Genomic DNA, 27,653 nt, shown 5'->3' on the forward strand with positions numbered 1-27,653 from the left:
TAGTATAATGCAAATTAAGGGATAGGAAATAATGTACACTGTGTGGTACGAGTAGCATGCTTTATCTACTCAAATTGAAATACTACATAGAAATTTCTGGGAGACACCAGAGAAAATGAAACGATCACCATTTTTTACACTTTGTCAATTCGCCGAGATCAAGAAGATTTTCATCTTCTCAATCTGAATGAAGGTATTACGAACGCATATGGTAGTATTGAATAATTATAAGTAAGAATTCACCAGTAATGCTCAAAGCCAAGCCTTATAATGCACAAACATAACTTCAATTCGTCGTACCAAAAACCGTGTATTTGTAGAGTACTGTAATTAAGACATATAAATATTAACTTTACTACCGGTTAACCGATTATGCGAGTAAGCGATTATGCGAGTAACCGGTTTGGCAAAACTGTTTGATTTTACAACACTATAATATAAATATACATATAACTGAGTTAGAGACAAAGACTATAGTATATGATCCCTCTAATAAAAAGTGATAGTGAAAGAGGCAGGAAATGTATACCCACAAAGTGCAAGAAAAAATAAAAAGAGAAAAAGATCAGAAAAGGGAAAAGGGAATATAATAACCAAGCACGTCCGCGGTCATATAACCTTAACTGTCAAACTGCTCTTGGGAAAATTCTTTAAAATCTAGGTTGTGTTAACGTTGCAATCCCATTTTTCATGGTATCTAGTGCTTATGTTTTATCTTGCATTTCAGTCTTTTCTTTTTTCTCTATTTCTTTTGCTCTCCCTTTCAGTTGACGCGTTCAGTATTGTAAATTCTATTGTAATGATTTTAATTTTGCATCAGAGTGAGGTGGGTAGCGCTTATTAAGATTAAAAAAGAAGAAGATCCAATTTACACAAAGTGTATAACCATAGCTTCTATAAAACTCCACCTGTAATTTTCACCTGATGGACAAACAAATCGGTTCCTTCCAACAATCAAAAATATAGCTGATGGTGTATCAAATTAGTACTGGTGCTGCGTCTTGCCAATGTTTAACATAGTTTTACATTTTATAGTAAAAATTATGTCAGATATAAAATATATGTCTGAGAACCCCAAAGACTATATAAACGGCTCCCGAACTTTAATTAGATATATTAATAGATAACCCATGAACTTTTTTTATAGACAATTTATATATGTATACCTTGAATAGTCGGGCCATTACGTTCCAGCGAAGTTAAGGTAATACTTCATTTGTATATAAGCCTTTAAAATTATCCCAAGAAACATTTTCTAGATCTCCCCCGCTTACTCAGCGTTGACAAGCATAGTAGATATATTGAAATGTTAGGCTATGGACCATCAAGATCAATCATTAACCTTTGACAATGGAAGTTCACCACTGTAACCAATTTTTAAAGTTAGCAAAATTAATTGCCAAATAACTTGTCAATGTGGATAAAATATCCAGATTGTAAACTTCGGTTTAAAATGTGAACAAGAACCCAAACATCATATAGGAACACATAATAATCACGGGCCATCTTTTACAGTAAAAGTGTAGGTCTATATTCACTATCAGTATATAAAGGTAAGCTAATAACATGAATAATATAATCATTCTAGGTACGATAATGTACGGCAAGGAATTGTATATACGAAACTTGTCATCGCGCTTGTGTCTGCTTCCTTCCCGTGCCAGTTCGGATTGCGACCGGACCCCGTTCATGTTACATGCAATGCAGAAGTCCAGTTGTGATTTCCTCCGAGAAGTCTGGTATTACTATATCATACTAGGTTTAATCTGTTTACCCGTATGAAGGACATTTCGCTACAAAGACACCCGAATTCACAAGAATATGCTGACGTATTAGTAAGATAACTGACGAAGTTCAAGATTGGGAATGACTTCCTTTTGAACTCCCCTACCATTGACGGAATATCCATAGACATACATGAAGGAGGGGAAAATAAAAAAGATCATCATGAGTTCTGCTCAAAATTGACGTTTGGAGAAAGATGTTTTAGTGACACGTAATACATTTTTCTATATATGTATGTATATCATCCACATGATATCCACCTTTTACGAAATTAAATGAAAAAGATCGATGCTTTTAAAATGTTTATCTCTGAGAAAAAACTGAATGGGAAAATTTATATTTATTCAGTCATCATTTCAATACTTGTCTTCTATTTTTTCGGTACTAAAAGAAACTGCAGTCCCAATAATAAACCCAACGTGTCCTCACAGCTAACCGTGACCTTTATTTATGTTTAACAGGGACAATGTTACCTGTTCAAAACATTCACGATCACTGGTCATGGTGGTGTTTGTGGTTCACTGAATACAAACGAAAAGGTGCTCTATATGTATATAACTCTTTTTTTCATCTTTTCAAAATCCGATCATATATTTTCAACAATGAGGCGAGTATAAAAATTGATAGACTTAAATTTGAATAAGTCGAATGTTGACGGAAATATGAGGATCTGGATGGGGGGGGGGGGGGGGGGTCCTTCGTTTCAGTATTCTTATTTTTCTAGGCCATTTTCTCTATTCTTTATACTTTTTGCCCATTATTCTCTATTCGTTATATTTTACAACCTCGTTATCATCTATCCTTTATTTTTTGGGGTCCATTATTTTTCTCTATTCTTTATAATTTTTTGCCCATTATTCTCTATTCTGGAAACCCCCATCCACACCCTCATACATGAAAATGGGATGTGGAGCCGGAAAAAGGGGGGGGGGGGGTAGGGGTTGTTTAAAGGAATATAAAACTTTTCTTTCAATGAGAGATGGGATGCGATATATCGGATCTAGCATTCGACGGTTTGTATGGATAATTTTTTTTTTCATTTTACGTTTGTTTGGATTCGAGCAGAAATCTTCAAAATCGTAATATCGTTTCGTGTTTTACGTTTCTTTGTTTCTTCTTCACATAGAAATTGTACGTTTTCTATATATACGTCCCACAATTTTGAGGCATACAAGTATCTATTTGGCCATAAATACCTCACAATCTACAGTAAATTATTTTTTTAATAAACCAAATAAACACATCGGTATATATTATCACAAAACAATCCGATTTGAATTACTGTACGTGAAACGCACAATAGAATGGTAGAAGTACTTATATATTTATCCGAATCAGCTGTTTTGTTATCTTGTTTTATCTTTAATAATCGATTCTAAGAAGTCACTGATAAGAATATCAATATGGCAATTATATGTTAAAATCGATATCCTATGATAAGCACATTATCTATTGAAGGTTAGCTCGAAAATAACCTCTCCAACAGCCCAAAAGGTATTTTGAAGGAAAACTGATAAAATGTTATCTTTTTGTTTAAATCACACATGTATAAACAAAGCCACATTTAATTAACTCGGCTTCCTTTACTGTTATCACTACCTATATCTTAAATAGTATAATAATTCCTGTTCCATTTGGACATTAGTCAAAGTCAATTGTTCGATGACAAGGTGAAACAGTGTGTTATGAGTGAGATATATCCCGAGGACTACTTGAAACAGAGGTGACCTTCATAGGTACATCCGCTAAATTACATATAGGACAGGGAAACTTTAAGGTAAGTTTAATTTTCTTAATCAACATCTTCGATCTCTCAATTTTCGTTTGTTTATCTGGTTTTCTTTCGGTGAGCTCTTTCCATCGATCTATCTTGCATTCTTTCTCTGCCACTTAAGAGTTCTAAGATAGAAATATATGAAAAACAGCTTATTATAAGTGCAATAGACTACCATGACAAGTAAGAACCTTTCGCGGGGCATCGTTTAGCTGCAAGGTATGTATAAATATATAAAATGCCTAGTCGAAATGGGACCGTCAAATCTGATGCCTATAGTGTTCAGAGAGTACATCGCTCTCCGTTTCAAGTAAGATCTCTTTTCAAAAAGTCCTACCATATGAGTCGCAGATGACTTTTTACAAGATAGCGATGTAGCACAAATGTCCGCTGAATTTTTTCACTCACAGATTAATAAATCAGAAAGTAGAAGGTCCGGTAAGGGCCAATTTGGGCCTAAAATTCGAAGTACATCTGATGAAAGATTTCTGACATTTTTTGAACACTCAATTGTCTACTTCAGTACATTCAATTAGTTTAAGTAAAAGATTTGAACCAATTTTGTCATTAAGTCGCTCAAATTCAAGCTTAGGTATGAAAAATCTATCAAATATGCCATAAAACGTCACTTTTCAGATGGTTTTTGTCTAAAATGGAAGTGGCCTCATTTGTGTTCAGTCTCAACATTTTTATATGTCATGTATTATCGATCATAAATACAACATTTTTTAAATATTAAGACTGAAAACAAGTGCGGCCACTTCCATTTTTAGACACAAATTGTCTAAATTAGCACAAACGCTAAAATTGTGAAGAAGTTTCAGTATTTTTGCATGAAATAATGATACTTGTGGCTGATGCATGACCATTGTATTGTCAAAAAAATCCTCATATTTATGTGACAAAAGTATTCTACTTTCCAATAAATCATAGCTAAAAGTTGACATTTTCAACAACTTTGTAAAAACGCTATATTTTGGGGCCAAAAAGGGGTCTTACCCGGCCTACTCCTTTGTTAAAACCTACTGAAATTTGAATATCAAAGATTTTTATTAATACACCTGAAGGATTTACAACACTTTTACACCTATCCGTGAAGTCAAAGTATTATTAAGCACTATATAATGTTGTTGGAGATAGTTTTGATTATTTATAATTCCAATTGGATATATGTCCAGAAATACGGTATAGTTTTGTTAGAAAACAAGTAGTTGTCATACTGTGAGTTTGAAAAGTTTGAAATATCTTTTGAAAATAGCCCTTGTGTGGAATAAATACTGCGGAAATCGGTCTAACTTCTTTTCAATGCGTTCTGAACATGGCCCCATATCCAATTGTAATGCACAATTTAAAGAGTTTTCTCCTAGTTCGTTATGTTCTTAAAATATGCTCCCTTGATTAATTGTATAATTTGTCTCCGTCCTGGATATGCATAAATTGTTTGTCTTTGGGCGTATATCAAGCAATCATCATCCAGTTTCTCATTCTCTCTGTTTCTCGTTGAATTGGAAAATTAATAGCTGAGATTAAACAACTGGAACCAAGATTTGAGATAAGGGGACGAAACCCAAAGACTGTCGCCGATCGAAGCGAGGAAAAACAGTTTTTGAAGGTTTTTTTTTATATACCAAAAATGGTGTTCATTCCGTATTTAGGGGACTCACGCAATCTGTCATGGCCCTGTTTTGAATCCGCCGCTGCATGGAAACTGAAAGTCCTTTCAATCAAATATGTTGTACTTAAAAGTGAATCCAAAGGGAAATCATTAACTGTATTAGGTACAGTAATATAAAATAAGGAGAAGATGTATGGTTACAAATGAGACAACAATATCTAAATATCGTGGATTTAAGCAATTTCTAATGTTTGTAAATAAACATGTGATATTGATAATGGTAACGCGACAGATACAGGATGTATTTTTGCAAACAGACTCGACAAATTTTGAAAAATAATACTTGCTGTGAATTTTACCAGAGTCTAGTAATGGACTTCTGATATTATCTAATGATTGGCGAACTTTAAACATACATGTGTTTCACAAGCAAGTGGATTTAATATCTATATTGATATTTTTCTAATAGATAATTAAACATAAATTCTATAGTACATTGTAATTGCATAACTTCAGATAGTACATGGGAACATGCAAAAATCAAAAAATCATTGGACATTTTTAATTAAGTAAATTGCAAGCCGAGTTGGTTAAATCAATAACCAGGAAGAAATTTAATGTTTTTTGTTGACATAAAACAGCATTATTCAAGTTAATACTATGTCAGGGATTTTTACATTTTCAGGTAAAATTTACGATTTTTATTGAATTTCCAAATGAAACGAAAACCCCTGCATGTTCCCCATAACCCTAGGTTATTGTCACAAGTGACAGAGAAGGCAAACAAATGGCTTTATATTGACCAGTAAACAATGGCAGATAAAATAAGTTGTGTAATATTACAAGTTTGTTATGACAAGATGTAAAACTATTATTTATGTTTTACAACTTGAGAAAGGCTGAAAGGTTGGTTGACATTTCTTGTGGTTATAATTTTGCTTGTACACACAAAGATACACATATTTTTTTTCATTTATACAACACATTATAACACATTATAACACATTTATACACATTATAACACCGTTTATGTTATTTTAATTTTCGTTTTCAGTCTTTACAGCATTATGGTTCACTCAAAAGTCAATCAAACTTTATCATGGTCATAGTTTAACAGAAAACATAAATGTCTCCGATTTGTTACGGATAAAAATATATGAAGTCAAAATAATATCATTCAAAAGATATAATTTTTTTTGACATTTTACTACGTTTTACAATTTGTATTTGTTAAATAGTTATATATTTGTATATATAGTGTCTCATAAGCCTGTCTAGGCTGGGTATTTGTCTTATTTTATTGTTATGCAATGTATTTTATATAACCTGTATAAAAATCTGTAGACAAGTATGTGACACTTTAATAAAATAAATTATTATTATTATTATTATAATATTTTAGTTTTGACAGAATTAAAGAGAAATGAAAACAATTAGTACCTTATTCATTCTTTCCTTTGTTCCTATAGCAGTCTCAGCTTTGTTCAAATCGTTAAATTATCTGTTTCTTGCCATTATTGAAATGTCATAGGAATGGATAATCTTTTAAATTGTAATACAATGGAATTATGAATCAGGAATTAATATTTCGGCGATTTGCCTTTCACAAAGACTAATATTTCTGATATAAAGTCCGACAGGTAAATTAGAAAAAAACAACAAAATATTTCATAAAAAATTTCTCTTTTTGTTACAGTTTCGGAAGTCAGTATTCGATGGGTTATGATTATCATAACCCATGGAATACTGACTTCCAAAATTATGAGTTAAAACCTAGTAATTTAAATTTACTCCCCAAAATTTATGAAACTAAGAAGGTACACCGAAAGTTAACGACATTTTCCTTAACAAATGATTTATCTATTTATTTTGAAAACAATTTATTCATTGTTTTTGTACAACTGGGAATAGCTTCCAATGTTATGTGATGTAACTTTTGTAACTTTTTAAGATGGTTTGGTTTAAATGTAATTACTAATTTTCAGAAAGATAAAACGAGATGGCAACTTTTACCCTACTGGTTTCTGCTATTGTTGTTGTAATGTGTCATGCAAGCAAGGAAGGTAAGAAACGAATTAGAGTTACCGCTCTTTGACCGAGACTAATAATTTTGTGAGTGTAAAATACAAACTAAATGTACAGTGACAAGAAATGAGGGTTTTCTTTATGCCGGACAACATGCCTGATCGAAGAAAACAAGTTTACGTATTAATGACTGGATAATACACGAAGACAGAATACTTCTAAGAGACTGAACAAACCAAGAAATTTAATAATCAAACTGGCGCCTTTTTTGAATAAATTTAGCCTCATCTACAGCTATTTAAAAAAAAAAAAGATTCGGAATTGAAAAAAATGCAATCCGACAAAACAAGACTTTTTCGGACTCTAGCATATGCAGGTCTACGTAACGTGACCTATAGTTGTTAACTTCTATGTCATTTGGTCTCTGGTGGAGAGTTGTCTCATGGCTTATTCTTATTTTTATATCTTCCTTCTTATCTATATAAGCTGATGCAGAAATCGTATTAAGCATTACACATGTCTTATATATAAAATCAATTAGGTGTGTTGTATACGTCAAAGATACAGGAACCTAACGATACAAAACAACAAGAAATTCTAGAGGTCATCATACTGTCTTAATTGAATTCTAGAGGTCAACATACTGTCTTCATTGAATTCTAGAGGTCAACATACTGTCTTCAATAAGAAAAGCAGATGTATACACTATAGCAATGTCTGATTCATTCCGAGTCTAAAACAATGTTTATGAATAAAACAAAATCTTTTCAAAAAATCTTCCATAACATAGAATTGTCCAATTAACAAATAAGCAAACAAAAAATAAATATATCACGTTATGCATTAACGATGTTAGAGACTAAGTACAGACACATGAATAGGTTAGAGACTAAGAACAGACACATGAATAAGTTAGAGACTAAGTACAGCCACATGAATAGGTTAGAGACTAAGTACAGACACATGAATAGGTTAGAGACTAAGTACAGACACATGAATAGGTTAGAGACTAAGTACAGACACATGAATAGGTTAGAGACTAAGTACAGACACATGAATAGGTTAGAGACTAAGTACAGACACATGAATAATTATCCCTCTGGTATCTTTCGTCCCTCTTTTATGTTGTGGGTATGAATGACACTTTTAATCCATTTTCTATCTAAAACCATAATTTGTTTGTAAAAAGATGGTATAATACTGTTTTAAAGCATTACTAGAAAAAAGGTAATCAGTTACAAAAAAAAAATGTTACTTTTTCAGAGAATATGGGTTCTGGGTCTACATCGTGTGGAAAAAGTATAATTCTCCCCAAGGAAGACCGACTCAGCATTTACTCCAAAGGTAATGCTAAGGGTGGATTTTGTAGTATCCTGCTCCACGCTATGGAGGACACCTCAGCTGACTGTCCCTACAGATCTTTCTGTGTTGCTGTAACTCAGATGTCAATGTCTTCATGCTCTGCAAAGATTTTCTTAACAGGAACGTCTTACGATGTAATTGGAATCAAGTCTAAGGTTGGTGAAAATGTACAAAACTGAAACAAGAAAACAATAATTGTGGATAGAATAAAACAAAGTAGCTTTGAATTGATATTAAATCTAAGAGAGAATACAATATGAATTCAATGTCACAGTCACTACCCCAATTGGATTTTCATAACAGTATTATGCAAGACTATCATTATTGCACTTATAGAGTATAAACTATACGATTACCAAATTCCTAATGTGTTAATTTATTTACAAAGATATATTGATCAACCATGCATCATTGTGATATAAAAAGAAATGGGAAAAGGGGGAGCAGGGACAAAGGGAAAAAAACTCAAGTCGAAGAAAACAAACAACACAATGACCAAAAGAAAACTGAGAAAGAACAACAGTCCACGACAATACACACAGAAAACAAAAGACAGCACAAACCCTACCATAAACCAGAAGTGAACATATATTTTTGACACAATAGCAGAATTACCTTTGATTTTGGCAGCCGCTTATTACAATTTTTTTTTCGGATACTTGGTATTGATTTATTTAGTTTGTTGTTTTTTCATGTATATAAGCTCAGCACTACTAAAAATATAATGAATTTATTTTATTCTACAGGAGATTAGTTGTTTCTCCCATGTTTACGGAGCCTGGTGTACACAGTCTAAATCTTTGGAGATCTCTGTGATAGAGGACCCAACAAGTAATAGTAATTATGGATTTAACCTGACAGTCCTGTCTGAGTGTAGATCAACATCCTCAGGAGAATTCGATCCAGTCAAAGATAATACCAGTATGTATTCATGAGGGTCTGGATGGGTTTACAGAATAGAGAATAAAAGACAAAAAATAAAGAATAGAGAAAAAATAGGCAAAAAAAAAAAGAGTAGAGAATAAAGGGGTGCAAAAATATAACGAAATATAAACTTCCTATCTACCGAGTACTTGTGTATTGTTTCACATTATTGCCATGTATAAAATCGTCGTATTTTTTTCTCGGGAATTGACAAATCAGAGCGTCTTTAAATTTGGTACCAAGCTTCTTGCTTCACTTTGTGATGTTTTTTTACATCCACCACTCTTTGACTTCCTGTTTACAGAATACCTATAGCGGGGTATCATTATGAGTAATAGCTCGATAGTACTAGTCCAACTTATTTTATCCGAGTTGACAGATGTTTTCAGTGTTTCTGCTTATATATGTATATCTACATAAACCATGAATAGCTGTCTTTCGTGATAGCTCATCTTTAATTTTTAAAGTATAACTAAAATATAACAGCAATTATTGTGGAAGAAGTAAAGCAGCAAAACAACAAAGTTGATGAGGCTCTACACAAAAAAAAAAAGTTACACGAAATTTGTGGTGGAGCTCGTGTTGTTCAGTCTTTAGTTTGTATGTACTGTTTTGTAGGCTATTGGCTGTCTTTTTTATCATTTTTTTTATCTGTCTCTCTTCGACTTATGCGGTTTGGTTTTCCCTATGTCATCTTCCTCCTCTTTCTTTTTTTTAAGTTAACTAACACAATATGATTTTTATCTTATTTTGTGTTTAAATTTTCAGGCAAAAAAATTGACGAGATAGAAGCAGAAATGAACCAGAACAGAATTATAGGCGTGGTGGTCGGTATATCTCTGGCTTGTATGTTTCTGATTATTATGTTTGTGTCATACCAATACTACAAGAACAAACCAACATACAGACAACAACGAGATATGTAAATGTAATGTGCTTAGGCTGTAACTTCAGGGAAAATCCACAGAACGGTGTCAGAACAATTATATCAAAAGTTGTTAGTTGTTTTCAAGGAACTGCATAACATCTCTTGTTGTAACATCACTTTTAGGCCAAAAAAGATATTGTTCTGTTTCCTGCCCCCATATCTACTCTAAATTCTCATGTCCACACTAAAATATTTTATAGACATTTTTGGTTAATAAGCAATTTTTATTAAAATGTAGGCTTTTTGGATAAGCACCGTTGAAATCCAGAACATTCCACTTTACGTCCTTGAAAAATAAAAAAAAAAAAAATTATTTTAACTTACCTTCCCTATTAATCTGTAAGGAAGCAAGAAACAGGTGTATGAAAATATTGGCCTTAAATGACACATTTATGAAACCGAATAAGTTGTAATTGTGGATTGACATATTACAATTAAATAGGACAACTCCTCCCTTCGAAAATAAAAATGAAGAATAAAAATAGGGATTCCCTTTTCTTTATACAGACAAATACTCAATTGAAATCAAACGTTTGTTTAATAAGAGTTTGTAATTACTATTAGAATAAATTTTTTAAAATGTATTTGTATGAACAGACCAAGATATTTGTGATGAAGATTTTATAAAGTCAACACGTATCTTTACAGACGAATACTTTGTTTTTTTTCACTTTTTCTTTTCTAATTTGTATATTTGATATTTGTGTTCATTATTTGAAATGTTCTATTAGAATGTGAAACATATGTGCGTTGTTGTATAAGGAATACATAGGAAGCGTTGAAAGATATGAATGTTTGTTTGTTGGAGAATTCTTAAATGCAATAGTTGTGATTATGAATTAAAAATGTGATACTTGTAATAGTTACTGGATTTTTTAATTACTTATAACAAACAGATTCATTTACATTCTTTGTTACCATAGAAACTGGTACGGTTTTTTGGGAAAATTTAGATGAAAAGAATAATAAATTAATACATCATGGCTTTTTTTAGGACATGCAGTGGAAAGATTTATTCATTCATTTTCTAGTTTAAAGAACAGTGACATTATTTTGCCCTAAAAACCTACAAAAACTAAACTCAAAATGTTGTATTGATGTAAATATTTCTTTAAAATACAACACTAGAAAGAAGTAAAATCATGCCAGCTTAATCTTTTTATTTTTTCGATAAATTAAATGATCTCTATGCAAATATGACATTGAGAAGCTAAATCAAAGACAGTGTGCCTTTTTTTTTATCTAATTATGTTATGCAAATACTATGGTATTACTCCTACGGCAATTTTAAATCAAACGTATTTTACTAATTGTACAATTTTTTATGTTTAAAGCAGCACTGATCATTTACACCTTAATCCTTCAAGGTCAAAATTTATTGGTTCTTTTTTTTTAGTAGAACTTTCCAATGATATCTTAAGTTAAGCGAATTTTGTAGTCCTAAAGAAACATGTTAACCTTCCTGGTTGGAGCTTACATTAACTAAGTTGCTTTACAATGTTATACTTGCAATCATGCGCAGTCTAAACAATGTCAAATATCTTGCAATCGACATCAAATAGAAACCAGCACGTATAAATAAAGGTTTAAACTTTTCATTGTGTAAACATTGTCAAACATTTTATCATAAATCATTGTAGATTTTACTGACTAATTTTGCTACTGAATAAAACATGTTTGTTTCATGTATCTGCTTTCTTTCACAGCTTTTATATTACTTTTTATACTTGTAGCAGATACGGGGTGTGTGGGAGGAAAGTAATCCCAAGTCAGGAGCCTCTGGCCTTTGTTAGTCTTGTATGTTTTTTAATTTTAGTTCATTTATATGTTTTGGAGTTTCATGTGACGTCCATTTTCATTGAACTAGTACACATTTTGTTTAGGGGCCAGCTGAAGCCCGCCTCCGGGTGCAGGATTTTCTCGCTGTGTTGAAGACCCATTGGTGGCCTTCGGCTGTTTTCTGCTCTTTTGTCGGGTTGTTGTCTCTTTGACACATTCCCCATTTTCATTCTCAATTTTATTAAATGGCTATTTCCAATCAAAGGGGTGGGGATAGATTACGTCCTTTACGACCCCCCTAAACCAACCACTAGTCTGAATCATGACGAAATAGAGCTTGGAAAGGACATCAATTTTAGATTATTTTTAAACACTTGTTATTAAATAATGATATATGTACTTAGATGATACAACATTTTACGATCTTGATGCATATTTGGACTCACCAGTTTTCAAGATGAGTCCAGACAGATTTTCGTGAGTCCAGGGCTCATGGATTCGCCTAAGTGAGAATCCTGTTAAATGGGTCTTTTATCAGACTTTTTTTGACCTGTACAATGTTTATATTTGGTGATATTCATTAAAAAAATCCAACAAGTTTGCTCTTAAACAAGACGGCTAACGGAAATATTTCTTTTGGTCTCAAACGTTTCTGCGAATCTATACATCCCTTGATTGCAAAAACCTTGGGTTTGGGCGTTCCTGATGAATCTTAATCCAGAGAAACTACACTCCTAACTGTGTATTGCTACCTAAGTGTTATTTTCAGTGACTAGAACTGGGTCGACACCACTGCTAAAGGTCAGTGAGACACAGAGGGTCAATAATTTAGCACATATTGAATAAAATTCTCCGTTGATAAATTAAGAAATTGCTAGAAAACTAAGATACCATAAAAAGTGTGCTTTGATAATCAAGGCTGTCCGTTTTAGTTCCCTATTTGACATATAAAACTCAAAACAATTTGATGTATTTATACATCCCTGACTTTCAAACTTTTCGGTTTGAGCGTACACGGTGAATATAAATCCAGAAAAGCGAGTCGGACGCACGAAAGGACAATAAATGAATGATAGGGGTCGATTTTTTTAATAAGTTTACTAGTATATTTATCCTCGTCTCATGGGTTTTTGTACTAGTAAGAATGCATTGTGACGTCACAATTTCCATTAAAAAAGCATGCATAGTACGAATTCATATGACGTACGAAAACATATGATTTGACCATATATTATTGATGGCTTAAGTATAGAAACTTGAAAAACAAACATATAGAGATTCGAAAACTAGTAAAAACTTATATAAATCCGTCTCTCTAAATCAGCCTTTGATCTTACTACTATGACATTTGCTAAGCAGAAAAGCAGCAAATATCAATTTCAAGTATTTGGTTTGATGCGGCCGGGGATCCAACCAAAAACATCCCGCACTCGAAACAAAAATGTCCCCACTAGACCATAGACACGGTCTTAAAATTCACTTTAGAAGTCGCTTTGGTAAAGATTAGCACAATGCTACTAACACATTCTAATACTTAGAGCTAATTGCCTAATACTTGTGAAGGATAATTTTTGTTGCTTTGCTAGCTTTGTTTGTCTAAACGCTTACTCAAGCTTTGTGATTAAGATAGACATCTTCAAACAATATATATAGGCATAGTTAAACCTGTATATATTATATCTAAATTTGATTGGACGTTATCCCAATTACAATTGTACAATATACAAACAAAGCAAGCAAGCTAACCAAAGTCTTGCTCTACATGCATTAGGAAATTAGCTCAAAAGGTATTGGCATGGAAATTTATAATTCATTTGGTTGAGAGATGGGGAACTGAGCAATTTGTTCAGCAATTTCGTATAAAGTGGTTGAGGCACGACTCCCAAGGACAAACCCCAAGGTTCAATGTGAAGGTAATGTCATAAAAACAAGAATGTAAAGGGTTTAGATGGATCTGAACAGTTTTAAAAGGAATAAAAATATATAAAGATAAGACGATGTGGTATTATGTCGATGACAACTCTTAACAAGAGACCAAATGACATAGAAGATAACACATATAGTTCACCGCGCGGTCTTAAACAACGAGCAAAACCAATACCGCATAGTCAGTTATAAAATAAAAAATGTAATACAATTAAAATGAGAAAACTAACGGCCTGATTTATGTACAAAAATGATGAACGAAAAACAAATATGATATACATCAACAAACGTCAACTACTGAATTATAGGCCCCTGAATTGGGGCAGGCACATACATAATGTGGCGGGGTGAAACTATAGTTTGAAGGCGCCAACCCTTCTTAACCTGTGACAGTGGTGTAACACGTACAGTAAAAGTAAGAACAAACTATAAAAATCAGTTGAAAAGGACTTCACTCGTCAGATCGATACAAAGCAGAAATACATCTAACAAAAACACTGACGGAACGTGGCAGGGTACTTATGCATCCCCACAACATAAACAAAAACGCGTTCATTTGGTATTCTTCATACCAGCAGGTAAACCCTTGCCAAATTGGGATGGCCGTTTGACTGTGTGGGATGTACACGTACACAGTCACGTCCGGTCAGAATGGGGACGTTAAATCAAATGCCTAGTAAAAAGAAGATAAAGTGCCACGCTCTTTGCACGAGCAGAACCCTTGAAACAACTCTTATAGTGGCCCAAAGTACGTGTCTTATTGCAAGGCGAAATTTCCGTCCCTATATTATATACCCTCATTTTCCAGTGGAAGTTCAATTGTCCCGTCCTTCAACCCGGCCGACCCCTATAACACAACTAAACTATCGTATATATTGTTAATATGTCCTGAGCATGGATTGAAATATTTGACGCTGGATGTTCAGCTACCAACAATCAATCACCGATCAATCATGGCAATAGATAAGGATATATACCATTTTTTTAATAGATAATTAACGATTTATTATATGAAGGGGGGAGATTTTACCCTAAGGGACAAAGCATTGTTTAATGCTACTCAAATGGCGTCAATGTGAGTTTTTGTTACTATATATCTGTTGATGTATTTGTATACATAATATATTTGCATTTTTACCATGATTACTATGGTTTTGTCATGTCTTTATTGTTGAAAATTTTTACTCAAAATTTTAGTTTCTCTGATATTTCTATTCATTGGATAGACATAACAAACTTTTTTGTTTCAAAAGATAAACACAAAAGGATTTTTGTAAAAAAAACATTTGGAATACCTTACTTACACAAGTATGCCCTAAATTTGTGCAAATAACTCATCTTTATGAAATTTTCATAATTTTACATTAAAAAAGGGCATTTTTGTGGTATCTTTATCTAATTTTAAAAATTTCCATTGGTGATTTGTTCATAAAAATTAGTACAAAATAATCTTCAAACATAATCAAGCCGCCAAATATCACTTTAAACAATAGGGATTAATGCATTCGTTATTAAGTTAATGATTAAATGAGAAGAAAAATGCCTCTTTTCATTTGAGTTTCTTATTCAACTGATTCTTGCCTCATTCAATTAATAGATTAGATCACATAATAACTCAAACGGCCAAAGGTCTTTTTCGGGTATGGTCCTATAAGACCCACAGAAGGCGTTTGACACAGTAGATCATAAGATATTATGTGAAAAATTAAAAATTATTAGAGTTAGATCTATACCTTGGTTTTAGTCCTATTTGACAAATAGAACATATTGTAAGTATAAATGGACAAAACGGATTTAGGGGGGGGGGGGGGGGGGGGGGTCAGGGGGCCTTTTAGTGGGAAAATTTGGTTGATTATTAAGGGAATATCTGAAGCACGACTGGAGCGGGCCCCCTCTTGGATAGTCAGTGCCCCCCAACCCCTTTATGAAAATTTCTTGATCCGCCACTGTAAAGTTTTAATATATGCAGATGATACTGCAATTGTATTTTCCCATATAAACCCTGGGGTCATCTCTCATAAATTATCCAAAATGGTGGGAGTCATTTCATGAGTGGCTAGCTGATAGTACATTGTCCCTACATTTGAGAAACACGGAGGGTCTCTAATACCGGTTGTGATTTTGCTATCTCTTCTAATTGTATTAATATTGAATCAAGAATATTTGCAAATTATTTTGGAATTGTAATTGATCAGTTTCTGACTGGTGATTATATTGTCAATTCTATAGCGAAGAAAGTTAATCAAAGGCTTAAATTTTTATATAGAAACAAAGAGTGTCTAAATTTTCATATAGAAACAAAGAGTGTCTAAATTTTCAATCTAGGAAAACACTGTGCTCTTCTCTGATTCAATGTCATTTTGAATAACTTTTTTTTTAACTTTAGATTCTTTATTTCTTATAAAAGCAAGTTAATGGTACAAAGAAAGATATTTTTACATATACTAATATACAGATTCTGCGCATGACGAGTTTGTACAAAACGAACATAAAAAGATGAGAGATTGATGATCAACATGGAGAGCATACTTCTGTATTGATAATTCTGATAAATTTACCCAAATATTTCAATACCCGAATATTTTTTGAAACAAATAAAGTGCCGAATTTCAAAAAATTTACTCGGCTTACATAGTAAGGTTTGAAAAAAGCTCTTCTACTTTCTGTTAGAACTGTACAATTTAGAATATAGTGAAATTCATCACCTATCTCTCGAAAATTACAAAGTACACAGTATCTTTCCTGTCTAACAATTCCAAGCCATCTACTGGTTTCTATAGGTAACCGGTGATTTCCAGTTCTAAACCTACATAACGTTATTTTATCTTTATAAGGTAATAAGTCTAAATATTCTTCAAATTCAAAGTTTTCTTTAAATAGTTTATAACATAATGCTTTTGGAGAGTTTTCCATTTCTGATTTCCAAGTCTGCTGAAGTTGGTCAAATATTCTCTGTTTAATGCTCAACTTGAACAATTTTGGATTAAAACTGTAGTTACTCCGATTTAACCAAATATTTGAAAATCCATATTTATTCAAGATATTTTTTATACAAATCAACCATTCAAAAGTATATCCACTATCTTCGTTGAGTTTATACGTATATCTATACAGAATATTTGTCAATTTGCTATCAGAACTATTTATAATGTTAGACTAAAAGGTTACCATACGGTGTTCCACATATAATGACATAGGATAAGCGCCTAGCTCTCCATAAACCATAAAGCTTGGCCGGGTTGAAATTAAATAAAAGTTTACAGAACTTCAAATGTACTCTTTCTATTGCATCAATATTACTAAATCACAAAATTTCACAGCCGTATAGCAATATTGGTCTAACGATTTTATCAAAAAGATCGTACTGACATTTGATGGTCAGGTTATGTAAACGGCCCTTTTTTAAAACTTTATACAGAGCTTTGGTGGCTTTACTAATGAGTTGATTTTTAGCACTTGTGAAACTATCCGTTTTGGAAAAAATAATGCCTAAATATGAAATATCCTTGAAAATTTCTAAATCATTACCACCAAGTGTAAAATTTAATTTGTTTGATAATCTACCATTACCAAAAATAACAATTTGTGTTTTGTTTGGATTAACCTTCAGTTTCCATATATCACAGTATTCATAAAATTTATTTAGCTGCTGTTGGAGATCTTGTGCAGTTTCAGAAAATAAAACAGTATCATCTGCATAAAGTAGTACATAAAGTTTCAAATGAATATTAGTTTGTTCTTCTATTTCATTTGTCAATGTGTTTAAACCTAATACATCATTTCTATGAAAAAATTCTTCCAAGTCATTCAGATGCAAAGAAGAAAGAAAAGGAGATAAATTTTCTTCCTATCTAACACCAATATTACATGGAATTCACCATTAAATGAAATACAATATTTAATACCACTATACATGTTAAAAATTACATTATACATTTTACCATTTATATCATTTAATAGTAATTTTTGCCACAGGCAATTTCTCCAAACGGTATCAAAAGCTTTAGCAAAATCGATAAAAGCACAAAAAGTGTCCTCTTTTTGTTATTCATCGTCTTAATGAGAGAATATAAAATGAATAAATTATCAATGGTGGAGTATCCTTTCCGGAAGCCTTGGTTTTCGCATTTCAAGCTATATTCTTTCGAATATTTATTTAGTCTGTTATTTAATACAGATGTGACAAGTTTCCCTAAGCAGCTTATTATGGTGATAGGTCTGAAATTTTTTTTATCAAATTTATCCCCTTTATTTTTAAACACTGGAATTATATCGCCCCATAGCCATTCTTCGGGTACGATACCTGTATCAAAAATAACATTAAATAGTTTTACATAAATTTCAGACATAACACTAAATGAATGCTTAAGATATTCATTAACAATTCTACCATTAGCAGATGCTTTGACATTCTTCAGACCCTTTAAAGCATTTTCAGCTTCATCACGAGTAATTACAGAATTAATATATACATTCAAACTATCTACATCAACATGACTTTCTGAAGGATTTTCGTCCTCTTCATTTTCTCCGTTATTTAAATCTTTGAAAAAATCAAACAAAACAGTAATACGGATATCTGGAGTTTGGGATTTTTTGTTGCTATTTAAAATTCTCCAGTATGCCTTTGGATTTTTCGATTTTAAATTACTAATCTTGTTTCTAATTTTCTTGTGGTGTTTTTGGATACTTTTATCCAGTTCTTTTGTATTGCTTTTCTAGAGATTTTGTCTCATTGAAAAGATCTGGTGAAAAGTTACGTTTCAGTTTTCTCTTAGAATTTTTGAATTTTTTTCTTGCAGTCTTGCAATCTTCGTCAAACCAAGGCTTGGATGTAGTTATTTCAACATTAGTTTGTTTATCATATTTCAAATAAGTACCAAAAGTAGTCTTAGAAGCATCAACAAGTATATCAAAAGTTCTTTTAACTATACTATTTACACAATTATGATTTACATCTTCTATATTTACAGACTCAAGCTCAGTTAGAATAATGTCAGTATGAATTTTATCTATATTTATCAATAAGTGTATCCACATTTTCGTTGTCCCATTTTTCAACTTCTTCAGTTGGTGGGCGGTTCCCTTTTTTAAAATGATTTCTTTTCTGATTTTCATATATACACATAGAAAGTGACAATGGAGTGTTAGCATCGGAAAATAGTTTTGATGTTTCAAGAACAGAAAAGTTTTTCAGAAGTGTAAGAAAATGTGCAGAGCATATAACATAATCTACCACACTGACATTTTTACTTGTGAACTGGCCTTTGTCTTTGTCATCCCCGATTCTACCATTACAGATAAATAAATTGTTTGCTCTACACAGCTGTAGCAAAATGTTATCAAAATTATTTTTCTTTTTATCAATAACTTTTTCTTGAAATATAATATTGGAGTTTGCTAACGTGTTTAAAGATACATCATTTAAATCAAACATTCCTGAAAATTCATCATAAGTTACTTTTTTGAAATCTCCAAGAAGGCATATATAATTGTAATCTGAACTAAACATAAGATTGATTGATTGTTGGTTGCTTAACGTTACTAAACATAAGAAGTTCAAGTTCAATTTCGTTAAAATAATATAAAAGAATATGCATGTACATGCTGGTATGAAGGTATATAAAAACAAACGAAAAATAAACTTCAAGTGGCACAAATTAATAAGATTTATAAGATCAAAATGTCAAAGAAATATAATTTTAAAGTACAAGTAAAAAGATTGATACATTTGAATCCATCTCTGAAATTGAATTTGTTTTTTAACAATTTTATGAGGTTTTGAGCCTTTATACTGTGTACAATATTGTGATTTATATAGCTTAATTTTGTATTTACATTGTGTCATAGATCAAATTTATTCGTTCAGTATATGTTCACTTGTTTTTGTTAATAATTATATGTCTTTTGATTGAGTTAAGCCATTTCAATTGATATTTTATAGTGTGTCTTTCTATGTTGTGATGTTACACTATTGTTTCAGGTAGGGTGAAGGTTGGCGCCTATTAAAACGTCTAAACCGCTGCATTTGTTTGCACCTGTCCTAAGTCAGGAACCTGATGTTCAGTGGTTGTCGTTTGTTGATGTGGTTCATAAGTGTTTCTCTTTTTCTGTTTGAATGGTTTTACACTAGTCATTTTTGGGGCCCTTTATAGCTTGCTGTTCGGTGTGAGCCAAGGCTCCGTGTTGAAGGCCGTACTTTGACATAATGGTTTACTTTTACAAATTGTGGCTTGAATGGAGAGTTGTCTCATTGGCACTCATGCCACATCCTCTTATATCTATATAAGTACGAAGCTTGTTACCATTACTCTGTGACAAAATTTTCGTTTGCCATTCTTCAATATATTTATTAAATAAAACATTTTCAAGTTGTAGAACAATATTCTTATGCAGCACACTATTGATACTAGCATACAAATCAAAATTACAATCTTTAAGTTTTTTCATGACTCTATTACACCTGTTTTTCTTATTATTTACAGCATTTTTATGTGACCATTTGAAAACTTTATAATTTATTCTGTCATTGTTCATGACACATCATCTTGCCCAGTGCCTGAAGCGCAAGTCCATTGTTTTACATTAGGTGATCTCCATCCCATGTCCCCGTTAATAGCATCATTTGGCGTATACTTGCCAACACCCATACAAAACCTGATAGCACGTTTTTGACAGCGTTTATACAAGAAAAAGAACGAGTGTCCCAAATGGATGCACCATAGTTTATGACTGACCAGACCAGAGTATCAAATAATGTTGTAAAGGTACTGTGCTGGAAACCACCATGTGCTTTACTTTTAACAATCAATAAACTTTAGAGTTCGACTTGCAGACCTTGGCAGTTGCTACAGCTTTAGCCATCCCATTATAATCGAGAATTCTGTCAACAGTAGACCCAGATATTGGTAACAAGATACTATTTGTACTGTATTATTATTTAGCAAAAAAGATTTATTATAAACAGAGACATATAATAGTGTCTTATAATATGTTTCTGGTATAAGTTAGCGGAGTTTACAACAGAGGAAATGTACATATCCAGTCTGTGATAACTGTGATACAACAGAGGAAATGTACATATCCAGTCTGTGATAACTGTGATAAATGGTGTCATGCAGGGTGTGTAAATATCAGCTCATCCATGTATGAAAAGTATGGAAATACTTCAGCCCTCTGGGTATGTCCAAATTGTGATACCCCAACCATTCCAGAACAATTTTTCAGTCCTTTTTATCAACAGGAAATTCAGTGTTAACAACAAACTCATTTTCATGTTTATCCCAAACTGAGAGTTCAGCTTTTTCAGTCAGTCTTAATGATAATACAGATAATATTGGAAATCCAGTAGCTGCGTCTTCTCCAAAACCAGTAGCGACAAAAATAAATAAAAGAATAAATAGGCAAACCTCGCTAAGAGTGTTAAACATAAATTTTAGAAGCTGCAAAAATAAAGTGGCCCAAATAGAAAACTTAATAACATCATCTAAACCTGATATTATAATTGGGAATGAGACTTGACTAAATAAGGAAGTCAAGTCCTCTGAGATATTTCCTTCTTCACTATTTGAGGATGTATTCCGGAGAGACCGAGAACGTAAAGAAGGCGGAGGCGTTTTAATAGCTATTAAAAAGGGTATTATATGCCAACAAATTTATTGTAGTAAAAATGTAGAGCTGATTGCAGCACAAATAGATATAACAGATTCAAAGTCCTTGATAATTGTTTCAGTTTATAGACCACCAAGTAAATCTGATATAAACTATTTTAAACAGATGTTATTAGAATTAAATGATTTAAAATTAAAGTTTAAAAATTCAACCTTCTGGATAAGTGGTGACCTTAATCTTCCTGATATAGATTGGCCATCAATGACAATAGAGGGCAAAATGTACTCGAAGGAAATGAATGAAATCTTTTTAGATTTATTAAACAATCTAGGTTTGGATCAGTTAGTAAATTTTCCTACCAGGAAAGATAATATTTTAGACATCTTTTGTACCAACCAACCAAATCTTATAACCAAAATTAAATCAATACCCGGTATATCGGATCACAACATGGTTTTGGTTGATGCCATTTGTAAGCCTAAAAGAGCTACGCAATGCCCCCATAAAATTTTCTTATGGAAGAAGGTAGATTTAGAAAAAATTAAAAATATTACCAAGTCATTTATATATGATCTGCTAAGCCAGACCACATTAGAACTTACTATGATCAGTGGTGGATTAAGTTTAGAGATGGAATAATAAAAATCATCAATGATAATATACCAAGTAAAATGACAAAATCTAAATATACAAATCCCTGGGCAAATAAAGAAATTGATAGTTTATGTAAAAAACAAAGACGAGCATTTAATAAAGCTAAAAAAACTGGGAAACAAATCCACAAAGATAAATACAAAAAGCTTAAAGCAACAGCTCAAAGAGAAATTAGGAAAGCCCAAAGTAAATATATGGAAGAAATCATAAGTCCACAACTGGAGGAAAAACCAAAATCATTTTGGCAATACATAAAAGGGAAAAAGACTGAAACATCAGGAGTCTCACCTTTGAGAGGTAAAGATGGATTACTTTATAGTGATCCACAAACACAATCAAATATTTTAAATGAACAATTTAAAAGTGCATTTACTAAAGAAGACAAAACTTCAATGCCACATAAACCTAAAAGTCCCTACCCCACCATGCCAGATATAACCATTAATATCAATGGCATAATTAAACTCCTTAAAAATATAAACCCCCATAAAGCTAGTGGGCCTGATAATATCCCTGCTATTTTCCTTAATAAACTCTCAGAAGAGATATCCCCTTCCTTGTATTCTTTTTTCAAAAATCCATAAATGATGGAAAAATCCCAGAAGAGTGGAAACAGGCAAATGTTGTGCCAATTTTTAAAAAGGGAGATAAGCATAATGCAATTAACTATAGACCGGTTTCTTTAACGGCTATATGTTGTAAGGTTTTAGAACACGTCTTAACAAGTAACATTAGAAAACATTTAGATTTAAATAATATTTTAAATGATTGCCAACATGGCTTTAGGAGTAAACGTTCCTGTGAAGCACAACTTGTTATCAGCATCCAGGACATAGCCAAATACTTAGCAGAAGGTAATCAAGTTGATGCAATACTTTTAGATTTTTCCAAAGCTTTTGATAAGGTCCCCCATGAAAGGTTAATAACAAAGCTTAATGATTATGGTATACGTGAAAATAACTTACTTTGGATAAAAGATTTTTTGTCAAACAGGCAACAGCAAGTCCTGCTTAACGGTGTTCAATCTTCCAAATTAGCTGTTGACTCTGGTGTTCCTCAGGGCACAGTATTAGGCCCAACGTTATTTTTGTTATTCATAAACGACATACCTGAGCATGTCTCCTGTAAGATTCGTCTTTTTGCTGACGACTGTTTACTTTATGAAACACCAAATAATATAAATGAGTCTCAAGCACTCCAAAAAAATCTATCAAGCCTTGAAAATTGGGAATCTGAATGGCAAATGAAATTTAATCCTGAAAAATGCTATGTCATAAATATTTCTAAAAAGTCGAAAACTAATTTATTTCAATATAAATTACATAACCATGTACTTGAATCTGTCAAAGACAGCAAGTATCTAGGAGTTACTATAAGCAATGATCTTGATTGGGGGCCCCCTATTAATAATATAACTTCAAAGGCAAATAAAACACTAGGATTTTTACGTAGAAACATGAAAAATTGTACACGTAAGGTTAAAAACCTTACGTACACATCACTTGTGCGTCCGAACGTCGATTACTCCTCACCAGTTTGGGATCCGTACAAACAAAGCCAAATAAACCAAATTGAGCAGATACAGCGTAAGGCAGCAAGATATGTTTTTAATGACTATAACGATAGATCACCAGGTGCTGTCACTGGTATGTCAAACAAACTAAAATGGGAAAACTTGCAATCCCGTAGAACAAAAGCTAAGCTTGTCTTGATTTATAAGATTAATGGGGGGTTGGTCGAAGCCACTAATGACGTCCTGACACAATCTGACAGGCGAACTAGAGGCCTACATAAATTTCGACATATATAATATATACAAATAAAGACTTTTTTAAATCATCTTTTTTCCCAAGTACTATTGCTGTCTGGAACGATCTCCCAGAAACAATTTGCATGTCACCCTCCCTAGAATCCTTTAAAGGTGGTATCTCCACCTTAACATTTTGAGGTTCTAGTCTGGCTAATTAATTAGTGTATTTAAGCCACTGTACATAATGTGAATATGTTTAACATTAAGCTACAACTAATGTTATTTTAAATTGTAACTGAACTGTGGCAAATATTTTTATCTTGTAACAAAATTTTCGACATCCATTTGCATGTACATAGCGCCACAGTTCCGGGATATTCCACACTCCGGCACCGGAGTCTTTCCCGTACCAGGAAGAAGAAGAAGAAAAAGAGTGATGTGTATGTATGTCTCTGGTGAAACGAACTAGTGAGTAGATTTCAATGCAAGAAATTCTAGTTCAAACCAGTGATCACTGAAGTGTAAAAATTTTATGTACAGTTTTACTGCTCTCTAATTAAATAATTTAACCTATGTTCGATAGGTTAAATTATTTGTTTTTATTCGAGTTAACCTTCCTATTCAGATTTCGGCGGGAAATTCTCTTTAGCATTATCATCAAAAGGTTTATGTCCCCTTGTGGAATGGTTGCCTGTTCTTTCGCTCTTCAAGCTTTCGAATATTTTATGTGTTATATCAGAGAAGATTATACGGGATTTGGTGAGAATATTCCATATCACACATTATCCTATACAAATACACATTTTGACTTTTAAAAACTTATAAGTCATATTTCCAATCAATACAAAACTTTGTTTACCGGAGTGAGTGAGAAGTGATCAATTTATTTACAATACAACAGTTGTGGTGTCATTTAGTCAACCGATAAAATATATTAAAATATTAAAATCAAGAGGGAATCATTCTAATAAAAACAATGGAGTCACAGACATTTACAACTTTACAACCAGTTTCATTTGAAAATTATGACAATTTTGACAATTCTGAATGTCACTCTAATCAGTCTCAGCTCTTGTGTAACTATTTCCTGGGTTCCGTCACGCAGTCATCTCCCACAAACGATTGCAACTCTGTTACAGACATATTACAAAGTTTAGATGATCTCCTGTCTCAACCAAAAGATACTTTTATTTCGAAACTACTAAAAATGACCAATGAAAATACTGACGTGCTTGAAATTCTGAGAATTGAACTTTTTAAGTCTGTGAAAACTGTAACGGATTTTCCTTACGAACGTAGCAACCTCAAACGTAGACTTGAACGACGTACGAAAGATGGAGATTCACTGTCCGTAAAGCTCGCACGTGATTGTTATGTTCTGAAAGTTGCATCAACAGGGTCATTTGTGAATGAATTGAACGATGTGTTAACAAATAAAAATGCAAAAACCAACACTGTCAACGAATATTCAAATTCAAATGGCTTTCCAAACGTAGCGAATTTGAATATTAATGAAAGTATCAGTCGCATCGACCGTGATTTGATCACCCTAAGGGGGGAATACATACAAGATAGTGAATTTTTAAACAAAGCTGTAACAACCATATCAGAAAACAATACAAAATTGAACGATGTAACTACAAAACATACATCTAGATTACAAAATCTCCAAAATCAAATGAACATAATTAGAGATGGAAAAATACTTAAAAATTATTCCCTATTAGAGGAGCGTCTAAATGCTGTTGAAAATCGTTTAGCCGAGAAATCGAACTTAACTTCCGACGTTACACAACTGTCGCAGATAGTCAGCGATTTAGCGAATTCTCTAGCCGACTTAAAGCAAGGTCAACAACAACATGTCAAGGACATAACGCTATTGAAAGCCTCGATCAAAGATTTACGACAAGATGTCCGAAACGATTCGTTGCGTATCAATACTATAACAGATCAAAGATTGACTGGTGTGTGCGCACTCAAAGCGAAAGTTGAACTTATAAATGAAAAGCTTAAAGATAACGATCCGGCATATGAACATCTCGAAACTTTGGTAGCCTCGTGTAGTAAATCAGTGTCCGATCTCAGGAAAAAAGTTAATAATGTGGAGAAAAACCTCAAATCTCGTGACGAGAAAACTTTTGCAGATGCCATAAAAGCCAACCTACGTGAACAAAACATTGACAGTGAATTTCTCCGTCAAACCCCTGAGGTCTTGAGCACCAATAGTGTGAACAGCAACATAAATCGATCAACCGAAAATTCAGTTTATCCACCGATGTCACAAGGTCCGCTTCGTGCACCTGTACATACGATAAGTAATAATAGTCAAAGACTGCTTCACGTCGAAAACGGTTGTTCTACTTCAAATACTAATCGTAAGACTTCAAACTCGAATGATATGCTTCAGTCGGAACAAGTTTAAACAGCCCTCAACAAAAGTAAAAATGAATTAACAGAACAATTACAAGAAGACCTCATACATCAGAAAATATCAGTACATGTTGCAAATGACGCCAATATGGTATCAATTCGGGAAAATCCAAATTTTCATGGTAGTCGAAGAAATCGAGTCGATCGTTATTTTGTAAGCGGAATCAGCATAGACTCAACTGAACATGGCATGAGATCGTTTCTTGAAGAAAACGGCATACGTTACACGTTTCTGAGATTTTTTAATAGCCGATATGGATCATCGTTTTCCGCTCAACTGAATGTGGTATGCAATGACAGCAGAATAGTACTTGATCGTGATTTTTGGCCTACTGGTATTCGAGTGAGACGTTGGATTCCGAAAAGTAGATTTAACGTGAAGCATGAAAATGTCAAAGTTGATCCATAAGGAAACTCTGATGGTGAATAAGCAACTCACAAAAATCTAAAGATATGACTGAAACAATAAACATAATGTGGTGGAACTGTAAAGGCGTCATGTCGGCTGTTCCTTATCTAGCAAATTGTTTGGAAAAATACGATATTAACATTTGCGCATTATCTGAACACTGGCTTCGAAAATGTAACATACACTTTCTTCAACAGATTGATAGCAAATATAAAATTTATGCTAAAAGCGTCGACGAACTTTTACCAACGACACAGAAATGTTCTAATTACAGAAAAGGTGTTGCATTGTTAGTCTCATCGAATATCGATCGTTATGTTGTGCATGAAATTGATGTCGATTCGGATAAGATTATTGGTAATAAAATGCATCTACCTAATGATGTGACTATTTTCTTCTTCTGTGTATACTTACCCGCTGCTTCTCTCTCTGTCGAATTGTTTAAAGAATATGTAGATTTACTGCACGAACTTTATTCTGTATATAGTCAAAATGGCACAGTAATTTTTGCTGGTGATTTTAATGCGAAAGTTCAAGGACCACGTGTCAGCAGTGTTCAAGACGATCGAAGCAAACTATTGCGAAGAGTTTTAGATGAATTTTCCTTAATTTCATTAAACACACAGACTTTTTGTAAAGGGCCTATACATACTTTTCAGGGCTACGAAAGTGGTCCTTGCT

General features: G+C 32.8%; 1 protein-coding gene across 5 annotated transcripts; it reads left to right on the top strand.

Annotated features, from left to right (window-relative positions):
• Positions 1–1,400: 1,400 nt before the first annotated feature.
• Positions 1,401–12,098, top strand: LOC127719876 (uncharacterized). 5 transcript variants are annotated; one of them, XM_052226227.1, is made up of 5 exons: positions 1,401–1,553; positions 7,160–7,237; positions 8,463–8,716; positions 9,308–9,482; positions 10,254–12,098. In XM_052226227.1, exons 2-5 carry the CDS (start codon positions 7,174–7,176, stop codon positions 10,409–10,411), a joined length of 651 nt encoding a protein of 216 aa, XP_052082187.1. In that variant the 5' UTR covers positions 1,401–1,553; positions 7,160–7,173; the 3' UTR covers positions 10,412–12,098. The 5 variants fall into 5 exon arrangements, with proteins under 5 accessions (XP_052082187.1, XP_052082183.1, XP_052082184.1 ...); XM_052226223.1 differs by lacking the exon at positions 1,401–1,553 and adding an exon at positions 3,425–3,562; XM_052226224.1 differs by lacking the exon at positions 1,401–1,553 and adding an exon at positions 3,599–3,778.
• Positions 12,099–27,653: the final 15,555 nt, after the last annotated feature.

The sequence above is a fragment of the Mytilus californianus genome, unplaced genomic scaffold, assembly GCF_021869535.1.
Source record: "Mytilus californianus isolate M0D057914Y unplaced genomic scaffold, xbMytCali1.0.p SCAF_11, whole genome shotgun sequence".
In the NCBI taxonomy this organism is placed as follows: Eukaryota; Metazoa; Mollusca; class Bivalvia; order Mytilida; family Mytilidae; genus Mytilus; species Mytilus californianus.

What these genes read in the sequence shown, in the direction of transcription:
- LOC127719876 (XM_052226227.1), top strand. Translation starts at nt 7,174, where the DNA reads ATGGCAACTTTTACCCTACTGGTTTCTGCTATTGTTGTTGTAATGTGT. An exon ending in GTGTCATGCAAGCAAGGAAG is followed by an intron (nt 7,238 to 8,462) that starts GTAAGAAACGAA and finishes TTACTTTTTCAG; the next exon opens with AGAATATGGGTTCTGGGTCT. An exon ending in TCCAGTCAAAGATAATACCA is followed by an intron (nt 9,483 to 10,253) that starts GTATGTATTCAT and finishes TTAAATTTTCAG; the next exon opens with GCAAAAAAATTGACGAGATA.